Consider the following 17,046-nt stretch of genomic DNA (forward strand, 5'->3'; position numbering starts at 1 on the left):
AAGTGTAGTCAGTACATCATTTTCTCAGCTCTTTCCTTCTTGGGAATCAAATCCTAATAACTTGGCATTGATTATAATTCAGAGATTCTTATAACTGCAAAAGATGAAATCTCTCCTTTATTATGAAAGCAGGGATTTCAGAATTGTTTAAAAACAGCTTAAATCCTCAGGCAATACCTGTGCATACTCATTTCCAGTACCCTTGCTTTTGCTTTGGACATAACAGGAAACTGTCAGATAATTGCCAATTTTATTTTTCATGAGCACAATTGCATGTACCAATAGAAATGCAAGGCTATTATTTCCAAGGTTTAGCCACCTTAGTACTTCATCATTATTCAAATTGTTTTCTGCTAAGACCCAAAAATTCCAGAGCATTTCCAGCCTTGAGTTTATCCTGTAAAAGCAAAACACATAGATATATTTGTGCTTAGCTCATATTTAACTCAAATGCTTTTACTTGTGCTTTAAAAGGAGCTGCTGCAAAGAGACTGAAGGGTCTCTTCCACTCATTGAAGAAATCAGCGTACTATACTGATTTTTCAGTGGTTTATCTCATGTCTTGAACAGAGACTTATAAAGGAGGGAAAATTCAAATGTAAAAATCATACCTTCAGTTTATAATCAAAATCATCCATTGAATCAATCAGTTTTCCAGGTTCCAATTCCCCAAGTGGAAAAGGGTAATCTGTTCCCAAAATAACTTTGTCCTGGTAATAAAAAAGAAGTGTACATTTTGTAGTAACATTAAACAATAGAGTTTAAATAATATGGATATTAATATGTACAATATTATAGTAACATTAATATTATATTTTAAACTAATATTTTTTTCAGATTTTTAATTTCTTTTTAATTAACATTAAACAATAGAGCACATGCTTTCTGGAATGTATAATGAAATACAAGAAATTAGATGTATATATTGGACTGATTAATTATGAAAGTGAATATGAAGATCATAACTTCCACTAGGAAAAGAACAAAGCTTAAAAACAATTACTCAAGAGGTTTTTTGATGAATTTTATTTGGAAAAAAATGCAGGTCATTTGTTAATAATTTTTGTGGTATCTAACTGAAGTTATGCTATCTAAATTCTCATAAGGAGAAAGTTGAAAATGCAAATCCAAGGCTTCAGGCGTGTCTATTGCTTGGGTGAATAAAACTCAGTCAGAACTCGTTATAATGTTTGTTACCAGAGTTCAATTCTGAAATAGAGTGGAGGAAACATAATTCAGTTATTTTCTGAAATGGTTTGCTTTTCTTACTTGTCAAAGGCTTTTTAAAAAAAATAATTTTTAAAACACATTTCATACTTAGACTGATTTTCTGTACTGTTGTGCTGGTTAGAAAGGTAACAGCCCCTGCAAGTGGTCTGCCTAAACTCAAGAATTAATCTTGGTTAAGTTGCCATAATTAAATGGCCAATAAAGGATACACACAATTCTTCCTTCTGAGTTCTGCCTTACTCATTTCATGCTCTGCACTGGTGTGGGAATACAAAATATATTTGAGACTTTTGGTTACATTTCTTTAAGAATCTCAGGAAGTTCTCCACCAAATTCAGGGAAGATGGTTGGATTAGCAGTCCTGAATTTGAAATTTTTGGCTAAATACATCCACATAAATTTAAAATTATCAATGGATGAGAAGAATGTGCAATAAGAAATACAAAACAATAAAAACTATCTTCTCTGTGCTACTTTAAAAGATGTAATATTGGCAATGGGGTACTACTGAAAACATGATACAATGTAAAATTACTACAAATACATAAATTTGAAAAAAGTATTAAATTTAATTGGTATTCAACTTGAGATAACAAAACCTAAATCTCATTTACAAAATTTCATATATTTCTGGAAGTCTGCAGCTTTTTTAAAATGTCACTGTCTTTGGCTGGGACTAGATATTAACTGTGGGTTTGAAACATGTACCTGAAAATATGGGTGACATAACATGATTTGTTTCTGAAAGAAAGTCAGTGAGAAGAAAATTCAATAAAAATCTGTGTGCAACACCCCTTGTTATCAGAGATGAAAAGAAACTAGCAGATCCTGAATAGGACCATATTGCTACAGACTCATTTTCTCTCTGGAATGATATTTCCCCATTTTATCAGCCTTGGAGAGGGCATACTGCCAACTCTCTTGATTTTATCAAAAGTCTGTTTTCCTTTACACTTCATCTCCTACAGACAGGAGTATATGAAAAAAACATAGTTTTTATTTAAAATGTATGTTTTGAAATGTCTCATGGATTTGAAATCAAAATTATTGGACACTTGTTATAATGTTTGAATTTTGGACACTTGTTATAATGTTTGAACTCTGTTACCAGAGTTCAATGCTGAAATAGGGTGAAAAAAGCCACCTTTCAGTTATTTTCTGAAATGGTTTGTTTTTCTTTTTGTCAAATGATTTAAATTTTTTTTATCTCCACTAGATGTCACCCAAAAGTCTCTGAAAGAACGTACACAAACCTTTGCCCAAAATCTAAACAGAAGAGACACATTCTATTGTTCTCTCCTATGTTCTGTCCTGTGTTCTCATTTATTATAGAAGAATTAACATAAGATTAACATAGGAAAATTTACACCCTCTGTCTAATAAATCCAGTTCTGAGCATAGATTATACAAAATAGATTTGGATGTGTGTACTTTGAAGCAGCTAAATCTATTCTTTTATTAATAATGTTCAATACCAAGATGCTTTATTCAGATAAGCAAAACAAATGTCATGTATTTTATGATAAAAATAACTAACTAAAAAAAATACCAGGTTTATGAGAGAAAGTGGGTTTTTAAGTAAAAGAGAAGGAAATGTAGAATTTGTCCATCTGTTTACTAGGGAAGGTAATGTAAGACAGGAAGGTTTGTATATTCCTGTTTACATTTCCTACATAGTAAACCATCTTCAGTTTTGTACCCATCTATAAAATACCTGTCTTTAGCAACCGGCTTCAGAGGAGTGCTGTGAAGCCTCTGCAGATGAATAATGCTCCTAGCATAAGGGAAGTACTGTTATATTCTTCCAAACCATATCAACAAAGTCAATTTTCCCTAGAAGACTTGGAGGTCATTTCCTTAATTAGCACATCTCTCCTATTAGAGAGGTACATGGGGCTAATGATTAACCTCAGTGGACCCAGCTACTCAGCACAAATTTTTTCACAGTAATAAGGACCTACATCTGAAAATTAATCTCAGAAAGCTTTAAGCATGACTTCATCCTCTTGCATAAGGAAAACTGTATTTGCCTTGAATTTTGCCTTCTCTCCTACTGCCATGATGCACCTGAAGAAAAGTCCAGAACGCTGTGGTCAGTTCAGCTCCAGCTTCTAGCCAGAGAATACTTTGCCTTTGGATGATGACTCTGGAGGAATCACCATGGGGAAGTTTTTGCAGAGATGCACTGAATCATTTAATCCCATGTCAACCCAGTTCTTCACTTTTTATAGCCAGCAACATTGGGGATTTTGTGTTTATTTGTATTCACCTCATGCTACCTTGTCATGGGGGGAGCAAAGGACTGCAGCGATTCTGCACTCTTACAAGGTTCTTTCTCAGGAGTGTGTATTTCTGCTTCCATCCCCAATTAACCTGCACCCCAAACTAAGAAGGGAGGAGATTAAATGGACACGACTCATCACAGCTGTCAGTGGATTTTAACTCTGATCAGCTCAAGGCCAGCCCACCACACGCTGGTGTCAGGAGTGCCTGCTCCCCAGGGGCCCAAAGCCATGTCCAAGCACATCTTCTCTCACGCTCATCCCTTCCTGCACAGCTCTGAGCTGTTCTCCGGAGACCTGGCCTATTTCAAACCTCCAGCTCACAAAGTTACAGTGTCAGCCTCAAGACTCCATCAAATTGTTTTTAGCCCAGCATTTATTAATCTTATATGTGTTACTCTGCCAACACACGTCTGCATTGAAAGCGCTGAGATATTTGGTGCTTAAATATTTGACTCATGGAAGGGTGTTATGTGAGAATGTCAACTTTCCTTAGAAAAAGAGGGAACTTTTTAATCTTCACGGTTATAAAGTTTAAAATCGTGATGTGAATGTTTTTGTTTTCAAGGACAAAATGCCTTAGGCTATTGAAAAGAGAAAGAAAGTTCTCCTGAGTGTAAAAAACATGTTTTTGGTGTCTGACTCATGACTTTTCAGCACTGAGATTGCACCTGATGTCACATTGTTTTAGCTCAAAATACTCAGAGGAGAATTAGACACCAACATCCTGTGTACTATGCTGGCCAAATTTATTGTGTTAAGACTCTCAATCTTAATAGTCTGTTGCAAAATAAATAAGACACCAGAGAGGCTCATGCTGAGTGACATTTGGATTATCAAATTACAGTCCATAATCTCTCTCTCCTGAAAATTACAGTTGTAAAGACTAATTACAGTTAAGGACCAGAGTCTATGTGTAGCTTCTTAGGATGAAAAGTAGAGACATTAAAGTGTGGTGCAAAGACAGCAGCTTTCCCACAACAACAATAGTTTAGAAGAGCCTTGAGATGCAAAACTTCTGACTCTAATGCAGAAGTACCCCACGACCTGTGTGCTACACAAGTTCAGACAGAAAAAACTTCAATTCTTCAGCAATGGATTCAGCATCCTGTTGTACTTTCCCTCCTGCTTTGCTCTTGACATCTACAGTTCAGCTTAATGGATTCAGATCACAAAAAGAATCTGTGGTCTCAGCCAGCCTGAGTCACACAGCTGCTAATTTACCAAAGTCTTTCTAACAATGGCAAAAAACTTCCCAACATTTTAAAATGGATAAAAAGAAACAAGCGAGTGATCTTTTCGCCTTGCACTGGCAATTTAAAATTCAAGAGCTAGATTCATCCTTGTGTACTAGAACTGCATATACAATGAAAATATACTTTGAATTAACATGGTCTGGATTTGGGGAGATTTCTCAGAAAAGGAGGTAACAGAGGCAGGTGTTGAACTTTTACTCCATAAGTCTTTGGGTGTCTTGTAGAACGGATGTGCACATCACACAGAATAAAATTTTAACATCTATTGTAAGAAAACACCTTAAAGCCACTTGCTTTAAGATACAGTAAGATTCAAAAGATAATACATCTCAGAAACTACTGGGCTGTGGACCATGATTTGTTTTCTATTTAGATGCTGTCAACAGAAAATAAAAGAAATCAGTATTGGGCAGGAGCCCTAGAATTTTATTAGTAACCCATCTGGTGCCTAAACTTAATCTCTGGCACAGAGATGGCAAATGCCACTTTAGTCAATACTGACTGATGTTATCAGAACTTTCCAGTACTAACAGCTTATTCCAGACTTAATTTTTTTAGTAAATTGACCTGGGTTTTATCTTACTTGTTTTTAATGCAAATAGGTTCCATGGCAGATTTTTTGCACATTTTATGGGGCTCCTTCCATAAATCTATTTTTGGTTCAGTGTGGTTTAACCAAAAAGATGTCTCCACTCCTTAGAGCTGCAGTGTTACTGTATTGTACAAAGATATACATGTTACAAAAGTTTCCCTACTATTGTTTCAAGCTGTAGTTGTGCTGTCACATGGATTTTCCATGAATCTTCAAATGCAAAGTTTTCCTATAAGGCACAAGTCCTGCAGTGGAGCTGCAGGCAGAACTCCAGTCACAAAGCTACAGACTTCAGGTGCAGTATGAACTGAAAACCCACAGATTTTAAAGTGTGATACCTGAGCTCAGAGTACTGCAATAAAGAAAGCAATAGTGCTGCATTGCTATTTTTGCCTGGCCTAGCCAAGTCACTTCTGTACCAGTTCTAGAGCAGATTTATTGCAGTAACCTGTTCAGACTATTAGAAATGGGAAATCAACAGATTCTTTTTTGTAGAAAAAAGCCCCAGTCAGCTGAGTGGTGTTTGTGAACTTTGGTCATACAGGAGGCCCTGATGACACCAACCATGTGAGTCTAGACACTGATGTACAGGAAACAGGACTGCAGCTGTTGAGACAAGAAAATCCCTGTCAGAGCTTGCACTTCTGATTTGACATCTGGGAGGTATCTGCCTCTGGCTGCAGACACTGTGAGGTGCAGAGATCAAGGCACAAACATAGGTATCTTGTTGATTGTAGTGATCCATTGGAAGCTGGCATGAGGGATTCAATCCCTTCCTGAGCATTTACTAAATGAGAAGGGATTATTTGAATGCTTGAAGATTTTTCTGTCCCATGCTGTACCTCATTTAAATGGTTTGCTAAACTACAAAGATTTCTTTACAAACAACTAAAATACTTCTGCAAACCCATTATGTTTAATTCTCTCTCTGAGGTACTCACAAAAGCTTTCTTTATTACTGATTTTTATTCTGTGTGTAACTTCCCAAGTGAAAATACAATTTGATTTTTTCGAGCATGCACTTGAATTTGAAAATTAAGCCCTTAGAAAACCAGATTCCAAATTGAAGTAGTCTTTGCTTGAAGTCCCATCCTGAACAAGCTCAGAGAGGGATGGAACTAAGGTTGAAAGTGCATTATTTCCTGGATTAAACCCACCATTTTAATAAATCCATATGGTAAAAGCATTATCAACATGGCAGAAGCCCATCAATTTATTTCCCTGTGTGACATTATCTTCTTCCTTCTCCTTTCTTCTCTTCTCCTTTCGCTATTTCCTGTAAAATTAACTGAAGAGTGACTCACCCGCGTCTGGAAGCTCTAAAACTCACCTCTCCTACTACACTTGTTAGCAGCCTTAGTGCCCCACCGTCGTGGACAAGACTGTCTGTGTAAAATGAGCCAAGGTATTTTCTTGGATCCACCTTGTTATCCATGGCACACAAATCAGGGCGCATGTTGAATCCATGGGAGATTCGACCCACTGTGTATGGAAAAGCTCCGCCTGCAAGAAGGAATTTTTAATAACTTTCAATAAACTGAAAATATGTGAAAAAAGGGAGAAAGCCACCTTATCACCAAAGATCCATAAGTTTCCCTGTCAGCTATTTAGAAAGTAAGTGCTTTGGCCCAGTGGTTTTTTATTCCTTTACCTTCATTAGCTTCTTTCTCAATTTTTCTCACTTCTTCACTACTGTGATGCCCAAATTCCTCCTGTTGCTTCCTCTTCCCTTTCCTTAAACCACCTGCTGCCTCCCCTTTCCTTTTGTTTTCCTTAACTGTTGTAGCAGTTCAAGCCCTGCAGGTTAGAGAGTGATCATAAAAGCAGCTGATCTCTCAGACTGTCTTCTGTGGGGTGACAGTGATGGTGGCAGGCTTCACATGGTGACCCCATTAGGTGAGATACCAGAAAATATAACTGCACCATGGTCAGCCAAAGAACAGGAGTTTCATGTGGTACACTACTCACCTCCATGTGCAAAGCAAACTTTCAGCTTAGGGAATTTTTCAAAAATTCCTCCCATAATCATGGAGCAAATGGCCATGGTTGTTTCTGTTGGCATGCCTAAGAAGAACAACATCTTAATTGTATAAGAGCTTTACTTTTTAAACTTCCTATTGGATTTTTAAATGTTATTTTAATTTTCTTCCATTAGCCTTGAGTCAACTGAAAAAGTAATACTTGCAGGGCAGCTGCCAAAGGTCATGCATTATTTCTACTGGAGGGACACAGAGTTGAGCTCTAATTAACTGAAATGAAGATACAGGCCTGGAAGTGAAGGTGTTCTGAATTCTAAGTCCAGTTTTTGCTCCATACCACTAGGACAGATGATGGGTTGGGTATGTCCTGAGATACCCTGTACAGGCCTGATTCCCATTATCCTCACTCAGAGCCAGGGTGTCTTGTCACCTCTGCTTGTGGGTTTGTGTGGAAAGTGTAGTGATGCATTAATGGATAGTCCAACACAGATTTGGGGTTTGGTTACCACATGATGCCAGATCCAACACTTTAGAATTAACCTGTCTCTCTCTTTGCTCCTGGCTGAGCTGGATTCCCAGTTAGGAAGAGAATAGGAATATATATTCCTACAGCAGACCTCAGCTTCTGATCACACCCAATATATTTAGAATATCATGCCATTTTAAACACCCAACTTCAGACATGCAGCTTGAAATCAGGAATTGAGTTCCCCTAATTTATGGGGGAAACAACACCTATCCAGCTCAAAAGGTTATTTTTATTAATGTTTTACCATACACTCAGATGCAAAGCATTATTTGGCTTAGTAAGAAAACATTCTATTTACACTTTGTTAAGTAAATGCAATAATTTTATTTTCTTCTTAAATCTGTGCTGTTGAGCCTGATCTGACTAAGACTAACCAATAAATTTTCAAAATAATGCACTGGTGACTGGGACAGCAAGATTTTCCAAGTATAATGTGTATGATATGTATGCTGTGTTTGTTTTTCAGAACTGGTGGCAGTGCAAAACCATGCAAAACAAACCAACACAGAAGAAAATACATGAGGGCAGCATTAGGTCTAAACATTTCTGGGTAGCAGAATAAACCTGCTCCTGTTATTCAATGGTATGATTTACCTATCAAATGGGGGAAAAAAACAGTAATCAGATAATATCCCACACCTACTGACAACTTTCACAGTACATCTTGTTTCAGCTACAGCTGATGTAAAGTTAGATTTATTTCCTCTCTGGTCAACCTGTTTCTAAGAAATAACCCAAGAAATTCTAGGAAATAATGTTTGGTTTTGCTTATTCCTTCATTCACTCCTGTCATTTTTGAGGAGCCAGTTTCTGAGATGATTCACTTCTTACTTGTTATCTGCTCTTTGTATTTAGGGCACGAGAGAACATTATATTCTGTTGCTAGTCTGAATTATTTTAATTTGAAATATTTAAAAGAAAAGCCGAACAAGCTTAGAAACAAATGAATGCTGAGTTTACACAACTGACTTTATCATAATAATAGATGTAAAAAAAAAGAAAGTTTGACAGAAAAATTATATAATTTTCTCCGTACTTGTACTTTACTTGGCAGCAATCTCCTGGACATAATCCAGTTCATAAATGTAGGTTAAGCAAAGTAAATATATACTTACCTATTAGCCAGGGAAACCAATATTTGGACATCCTCCCATCTGTCGGCATGTCCCAGGGATGCACAAAGAGACAGCAATTTAATTTCTCAGCAGCCTGCAGCAAAAAGAAAAAGTCTGAATCTTGACTAATCATAGCAAAATGCATCTTAGATCTTAGTCATGCTTTTCAATGACCTGCAAATCTGTACTGAGCAGTAGTACTAGTGATGAAAATAGGCCCACATGTAACAACTATAAGCTATATTGTTTGCTATATTTACTCCTCTGAGCCATATTCTGAAGTCTCCACTCAGTTTCACAGTTCTTCCTGTGACTACAGAACTGGAAGCATAGATGCTAACATCTCTTTGGTGAACCAAGTGTTTCTCAGAATAATGCAGTATAAAAATGCTTTTCCAGCCATGCTTTTCAGCCATCCTGTAGTATAAAATCAGTTCAAGAAAACATTCTTTTGGTTTCATTACACATATGAGAATGAATTCCCATATTGTCCTATCAAATAATTTGAAGATGGTTTTGCAGCAATTTGCTGCATGCAGAAATTTTCATTGAGTTGCACTACATTTTTCCCCTTTGGCCCTATGCCTGGTTTTAAAAAAAATTTAAAATATTCCTAATCCCTTCTCAGAGTTCAAAATCTGGCTATATTCTGATCAATAATCCATCTCTACTCAAGTACGGTAATTTTTCCAAAACTACTGACATAATTGGAAAGGAAAACAGAAGACTAGTGTTGGATGCTGACTCTGACTGTAATTTAACTGTGTGCTTAAATTTAAATACACAGTCATTCATACGCTTAACCAGGATTTAGCAGCTCATTTTGTCAGATGTATTTCTGGACATGTTCTTGTTGCTAAGGAGATTATCACACATTTGAAAAATTTGGGTTTATTTACCCATACATGCATAAATAAAATCTGCAACTTTTGGATTGTGGAGAATAATTGCCATCTACATTTTTAAACTAAAAATAGCAATTAAATAACTGGCCTGGTGGTTTGACAAAGTTCATTATCCAATATGGCTTAATTTCATAATCTGTATTATCCAGAGATGTTTCTAAAAATGAAAGGGGTTACTTCCTACATGTGTGAAACATAAGTTGAAGGATGTACAGTATACAATATACAGTATACAGAGAGATGCCAGAACAAGAGAGGGAACTCAGTAGCAGAGACATGGAGTTACTGGAGAGAGTTCATCTCTCCTGTGAGGAAATGATGAGAGAATTGGGACTGTTTGTCCCCTAGAAGAAAGGGTTCAGTGGAGATCAGGAAATTTCAGTTTGCCCAGAGGGATTGTGGAGTTTCCATCCTTGGAGATATTTAAAACTTGGGATCTGGCTGTAGGTGGCCCTGCTTGAGCAGGGGGCTGGTCCAGGTGGCCCCCAGAGGCTCCTCCCAACCTCAGCCACGCTGTGATTCCATAAATGTGGGTATCTCCAAGAGCAGATGTTGATATCTGACTGGATATGGCCATAAAAACAAGTAGTCCAGGTGCTGCACCAACAGAGTTTTTGAATAAATTGAGCATCCTGCAAAACAACTGTGAATCAATTCCCGGCTGAGAGCTCTAATAACTTGAGAAACAGATTCAGAATGGACATTGATTAAACCCCTAATTTTGACAAATTACCACCCTCATCTGGACTTCAGGCTATTTAAGAAATGCTATCTATTAATTAATTTGATAATCAGTACATTCAGTTTGGAAACTTTGGTCCTGTTTACATAGTTCTGTGTGGTACTTTGGTGCTATAGGTATTTCTGATAATCTTAGGGGGGTTTATCAGTTATTTAAGTAGGACTGGATACAGTAACTTGAATTCAAATGCAAACAGTGCAGAAGTGCTTTATTTGATGTTGCACTTATCCTCACAAATCAAGAAGGCAGATCCACAGTGAGAACTCGTATAATAAAACAAAATTTTTTATTCATTATTATAAAATATGTTTCTGAATATGTTGTATCATTGCCATCATATCCTATAAAAAATTACCATTTACAATTAAAGCTGAGTCTCTCTGATCACTAAGCAGATTAGAAGGCTGAAATGACGACTCAATGTGCTTCAAGATATTTTTAGACAGATTTCCATATCACAGAATTCCCCCAAAGAAGGGAAGCAACAGCTACTCACAGCATAAACATCGTACAGCTCCGGGGCATTCAGGTCCCAGTCATTGACATGAGATCCAATCTGCACTCCAGGAAATCCAAGTTCATTCACACAGCGGTGCATTTCCTTCACAGCCAGCTCTGGAGCTTGCAGAGGTATCGTGCCCAGCCCAATAAACCTCTTGGGGTACTTCTTTACTGTAGCAGCTAAGTCGTTATTTAATATCTGGGCAAGATCTAAAGTATCCTGAGGTTTGGCCTGGTAAGATAGGAAGCACAGCAGTACATTTAAATATAGTTCTCAAATGTTATCACCTTTGGAAGTTATTGGATAAATGTCATTGCAAACAACTGGCAGGGTTTGAATCCAAATTTGCTTTACAGTTCTGAATAGATGGAAACCAGTGGGGCTAAATTCTGCCTCACTTTAAAACCTCTGGGTGCAGTTCTGCTTTTTCTTGTGAATATTTTATCAACTGCTGTTGCCCTTACTGCTCAGGATGAGTGTAATTAAGCCCAGGTTGCTGATGCACATAAATACCTGGTCTTTTGTGTAAAACAGTCCCTTGGTTTTGTTTATCCCCATGCAAAAACCTCAGTATACAATTTTTATACATAGCAATGAATATTTACTCTCCTATTACTGGAACTGAAGAAACAAAAATAAGAAATGGGAGATGCTGGAACATGTGAATTCTACAGAGAAAGCTTGAGCAAACTTATCTAACATTTAGAAAGAAATAACATCCATAATTCTAATAAGGAAGTGCAATATCCCTGCAATTAACCTGTTTTTTTTTTTTTCCCCAATACATATTTAATGGAAAATATTCCCTTAGATACAAGAATAAAATTTTGAAGAGATGTTACTAACTAGAACTTCTGAATATCAATGCTATTTCTTGTATGTGGGCTTAACACAGTGGTTCTAAATGCACAAATCCATTTACATATAAGCATCCTTACCCGTGCACATTGCTAAATAGTCACATTCAGAATGTATTTAGAACAGCATTTTGCTGTGATTTATCTCCTCAGCCTGTCTTTGTTTCTTTGAAGCACTCAAAATCACCATGTGGGGAACATAAGAACTTAAATTTGCTCCTGAATTTTAAGATTCAAAGCATTCCAGGTTAATGAGTCCCATGCCACATTTAAAAGGAAGTGGGACAAGGCACAAATATATCCTTTATGTCTGGGGTTTTTTTTTCCCCTGAGAAAGTATTGATTGATGTCTAGCTTTCATGGAATGTGTACATATATGTCTACCTGCCAACCATGGATTCATTTTGGATGATTTCTCTCAATTTCCAGCTGCCCCCATAAAGCCCCCAGAAGAAATTCAGTTGCTGTTTTATCTTCTCTCTCTGTGTATGATCTGGTGTGGAACTTTGCCAGGACATCCTGCAGACATCTTCTCATACCTGCACTCCTTTCTTGCATTTTCATTTTCAGCAGAGCAATTCTAGTGACTGCTTCAATTTGTAGGAAGATGCTTTTGTATTTTAAAAACGTTGATACATATGAATTACAAAATATGTTAGTTGGAACCTACCCAGTAGCTGAACATTACAGGGACTGTGGACAGGACTTGGACGGTGACTCCTGAGTAAGAAAAAGCAAATATTAGTGCTTCCTTTTTTGTTGTCTGTTTTTGATAAAATGTTACAAATAAGAAAGTACTTTGTTTTGAAAGGCAGAATGTAAAAGCTTTAATGATAAAAAAGACTGATTTGACAGTGACATCGAGAAATGATTTTTTTTTTAAATTAAGGATCATGGCAATAAAACTCATTGTGTATCAATTTATTAGAATTTGGATATTTTTGCTAAGTAGAAAGAAAAAACACTACCATTGTCATACTAGCTAATTTGTGAAATTAGGGTTTTTAGAAGGATTTAGTATGCACATGTACAAACAATTAAAATAGCAATTTAGTATTACTCCCACATGAATGAAACTGACATTAAACCAACAGAATATAACTCAAGTTTACTTTGGGGTGAATTTGTTATATATATTAAATAAATTAATTAATTAGCCCAAAGCATTATATTAACAATAGTTATTAAACAATGTTTTCCTAAGTGTTCCCAAAGCTATATTGTGTTAGGTTTCATTCATCTTTTGTCTGGACTACTGAGGTTGTAAATAAAAAAAATATGCCTGTTTTCAGAAGTAACTTTGATGTTAAAAATAAAAAGAATTAAGCCCATGTTGTTTTGTTTCTGCTCAAGCACAAATCTGTATTATAATATTGTGGGTGACAGGTTACAGGAGTGAAAACAACAAACCTGGTAGACAAATAAAATAAACAATAAAAAGTAATTAGAACTTCACAAAATATTTACATGCAAAACTGTTTTATTTTGGTGGTTTTTTAGGTTTGTTTGTAATATTTTTGCACATCTCTTGTCCTGCTTTAAAAAATTTAACTTGGTTGTTAGTGGTAAAACTACTAGAACAAAAGATGGCAGAAAGAAACTCCATGAAAATGAACTCTAGGAGAACTCTAAATGACTTGTCAAAATATTTGAATGATTAAAATGATTTATCCTCCTCCACAGAAGTTTAAGTAGGAAACAAGAGAAGAAGCTGATTCAGATTGCTACAAGATCTGATTAATGTTATATACAGCAGCAACAATTTCGAGGTAAGGATTAGGGCTGCAAAATTACATAAATACTGAATTATGCAAGTTAGATCATCCACCAATATGGACACTTGATTAGTCTGTTGAGAACATTATCCATGTTTTCAAAAATAACCATTGTATCTGCTTTCAATCCATTCTTACACTTCTGAGCAAATTTAACATAAACCTTAAGGTTTCCAAGCTGACTGTTCCTAGACATTAGCTTTAGGGAGAAGAATCAGCACAGAAAAGCCTCTACTTTTTTACCCTCTTCAGAGTGTTTTACAAAGAGAAAATAACATGGAAAGGAAGTTAGGATGAACTGATATATTTCCTCAAACAAAATTGTGATGATTTATGTCACAGAACTGTGATGTTAATTACTTTTACAGCTTGTTTTATTGAGTTACATGGATAGCTTGCTTTATTGAGTGGATCAAGACAGAAGTATGCACATCAATTAAACCTATGACATATGGTTGGGAGAACTAATTGAGTCTCTTTTGTCCACTGGAGACCATTTCTTAATATTGGCAAGATTTCTTGGGCATTGCACAAACAAAGCCTTTTAGCAAACAAACTCTAAGTTTTCTCTCCAAGTTAAAAATACCTTTCAGTGACTGATTTTAATTTTGTTCAGCTGGGAGATTCCTTGTATCTTTGTCCCAATATTATGCCATGTTTGGAGGTTAAAATTTGGGTATGATCTATCTCAGCCTGTGTAAGAGAAAGCAGTCTTTGAACTAAGTAGTTACAGCTTTCCAAACTGAAAAGGAATAAATGTGGTCCATAGTCTTTATCATTAGCTGAAAGATGAAAGAATGAAAAACACTAAGGCCTTCCCCCCTGCATAATTAATTGGCTGATGCCTGTATGTCTGGAGTTCTGTAATAAAAAGGGACATTTTTAGGGCACAAGTCACCAGATGGTGCTGTAACATACAGGTTTAGATTATTTTTTAACCAAACAAGCACTGTTTAGTCCACGAAGGAATATTGTGATGCTGCTTTCATGATACATTTTATTTTCTGGAGAGCTGCTGCAAAAATTTGGAAAAAAATCCTCCTGTGTTTTCCCTCTGTCTACAACAAATATATGGGGCAGAACTGTTTTGTAGAAACTTGCCATTAGTGCTGAGGGAAATATCTGAAAGAGAAAGATGCCCAAAGGCTATTTATGATCCACTGTGTAGTTGAATGATTTGGTAATCCCCAAAATCTCTGAGCTAACTCACAGAAATATTCCAGTCTAGTTATGATTCTATGATTCTGTGACAAGACAGCATATTTCAGAGTTTGCAAAGTCTTTCTGGCATTCCTATTAAATGTCTAATGGTTGTAGTTTCAAATACTGCACGGTGAAAATGAAGTAGATGAAAATTGTCTAAATTGTGTTTACATAAATTGCCCACTACCTGGTGAGTTCCCAAGCTAGCCTATGTTATGTGTTGCACTAAACCTCCCTAAGAAAAATAACCCTGACTATCTCCTAACACAGAATCACAAAATAATTTAGGTTGGAAAAGACCTCTAAGATCATTGATACCAACCATGAATCCAGTTCTGCCAAGCCCACCACTGAACCATGTCCCCAGGGACCACATCTACACATCCTTTAAATCCCTCCAGGGATGGAGACTACACCAGGGCTGTTCTAGGGCTTGACAACATTTCTAGTGAAGAAATTTTTGCTAATATCCAATCCAAACCTGCAATTTCAGGCAGTTTCTTCTTGTTTATTATTTGTTATCTTGGAGAAGAGACCAACTCCCCACTGGCTACAACCTCTTTCATGTGCTTGTCGAGGGTGATAAGGCCTGAGAGGAGGAAGCAATAATCATAAAGATGCTACTTGTACAATATCTGCTCTTTTAAGCAATTCAGGTGTTTGTTCCTTATGATAAGTTGAAGATATTCAGGTTGTGTCTACTGGGAAACTGATGCAGAAATTATTCAGGCCTCAATCTAAGAAAAAATAATCTTTAGTAACATAATACTTCTTTTACAAGAGTAACTTGGAATTACAGTATTAATAAGAACTAGTAAAAATAATTGATCAGCCTAGAAATTCCTTCCCTCATCCTGTCTCCCATTTTATCAACCTTATTTAATGGTTTGCATGTAACATGATGGAAAATAAATTTGCAAATTTGGCATCTGGTTAAATTTCTAAATGAGGAAAATCCTTTTCTGACAAAGGAATTGTACCAGTTCTCTAGGCTCAGAGTCCTACAGCAAAAACACAGAATGAGGCCGCAACAGGGCCAAACAGAAAAAAAGGTATTAGAAAAGGAAACAGACATACAAGAAATCCTATGTGTAAAAAAAATATTTTTAACATTTGGAACAAAAATGGAAGGCCTTCCTCCTCCTTTGTGAATCACGTTTTAACTGGAATGTATGGTGCCATTTCAAGTCCAGGGTCACTCATCCTTACTTTCGTCAGTGAGTTCCTTGGTATCTTAAATCCCACCAAAATTAAAAATTTCTAGTGGGGAATAAATTGCTACTGAGAAGGAGGAAAGTTATGGGCTCAAGTTCCTTCTGAGTATAAAGAATATCAGTTTCCAATTATTTTCAACAGATTTAAACCAAGTTATTTGTATGCTAAACCTTTTTTTTTTTTTAATATTGTTGAACACTTTCAGATGGACTGACAGAAAAGTTGTTATTCTAAATGAAGCACAATGATTTGAGTTCCTTTGTGGAGGTACCTGACTGGTCCATCTCTTTAATCCGTACTTCTGGATCCCAGCAGTTCTCTTGAATAACTCTAAAAACCTTTCCATCCTTCATCATCTTTGCCTGACCCTGTGAAATGACATTTTCATATATTATAAATGTGACAAAGTAGGACCTGCTAATTTATAGTCTCTTGATATATTGTGCTCCTTACAGAAATTCAGTGGCAAAATTTTGATCTTTTATTTCTATTCAGTAGGTATTTTTAAACAGAAACTATTTTAAAAATAGATATGAATAAAACAGTAATTTGTAGTTCAGATTTAATTCTTGAGAATAATAAAAAAATTCCCTTCCTTTTGCAAGGTACATCACTCTACATTTATTTGGAAAAGATACCAGGTACCTTAATCCAAGTTTATCCTCAGACCAAATTTTGACCTCAAAACAATGCTCTAATTAAATCTGTGCTAAATTTTCCCTTTGGGTATGTGTGTGTTCTTTTAAAGTCAATAGCATCACAATGATTCCAGTAACTACAGAAATAATTGTGCAACACAGTTAATTTCAGTCCAATGATTTCTTATCACCAGTGATACTGAGACAAAAGGAGACCTATTGTGTT

General features: G+C 36.1%; 1 protein-coding gene across 5 annotated transcripts in view; it reads right to left on the bottom strand.

Moving 5' to 3' along the window:
- Window positions 1-231: 231 nt before the first annotated feature.
- ACMSD (aminocarboxymuconate semialdehyde decarboxylase) overlaps window positions 232-17,046 on the bottom strand; it is a 29,812-nt gene continuing 12,997 nt past the window's right edge. For 3 of the 5 annotated variants that reach the window (XM_085584870.1, XM_021548698.3, XM_021548699.4), the window contains exons 3-10: window positions 16,454-16,550; window positions 12,660-12,709; window positions 11,127-11,363; window positions 8,984-9,077; window positions 7,329-7,424; window positions 6,691-6,863; window positions 612-710; window positions 232-397 (exon numbers count right to left, since the gene is read on the bottom strand). In XM_085584870.1, coding sequence (XP_085440996.1) covers window positions 335-397; window positions 612-710; window positions 6,691-6,863; window positions 7,329-7,424; window positions 8,984-9,077; window positions 11,127-11,363; window positions 12,660-12,709; window positions 16,454-16,550 — 909 coding nt within the window. In that variant the 3' untranslated portion in view covers window positions 232-334. The remainder of the gene's footprint in view (window positions 398-611; window positions 711-6,690; window positions 6,864-7,328; window positions 7,425-8,983; window positions 9,078-11,126; window positions 11,364-12,659; window positions 12,710-16,453; window positions 16,551-17,046) is intronic. The other 2 variants (XM_021548700.3, XM_021548701.4) reach the window with 1 other exon arrangement.

Source organism: Lonchura striata, chromosome 7, assembly GCF_050655825.1.
Source record: "Lonchura striata isolate lonStrDom1 chromosome 7, ASM5065582v1, whole genome shotgun sequence".
NCBI classification, from domain to species: domain Eukaryota; kingdom Metazoa; phylum Chordata; class Aves; order Passeriformes; family Estrildidae; genus Lonchura; species Lonchura striata.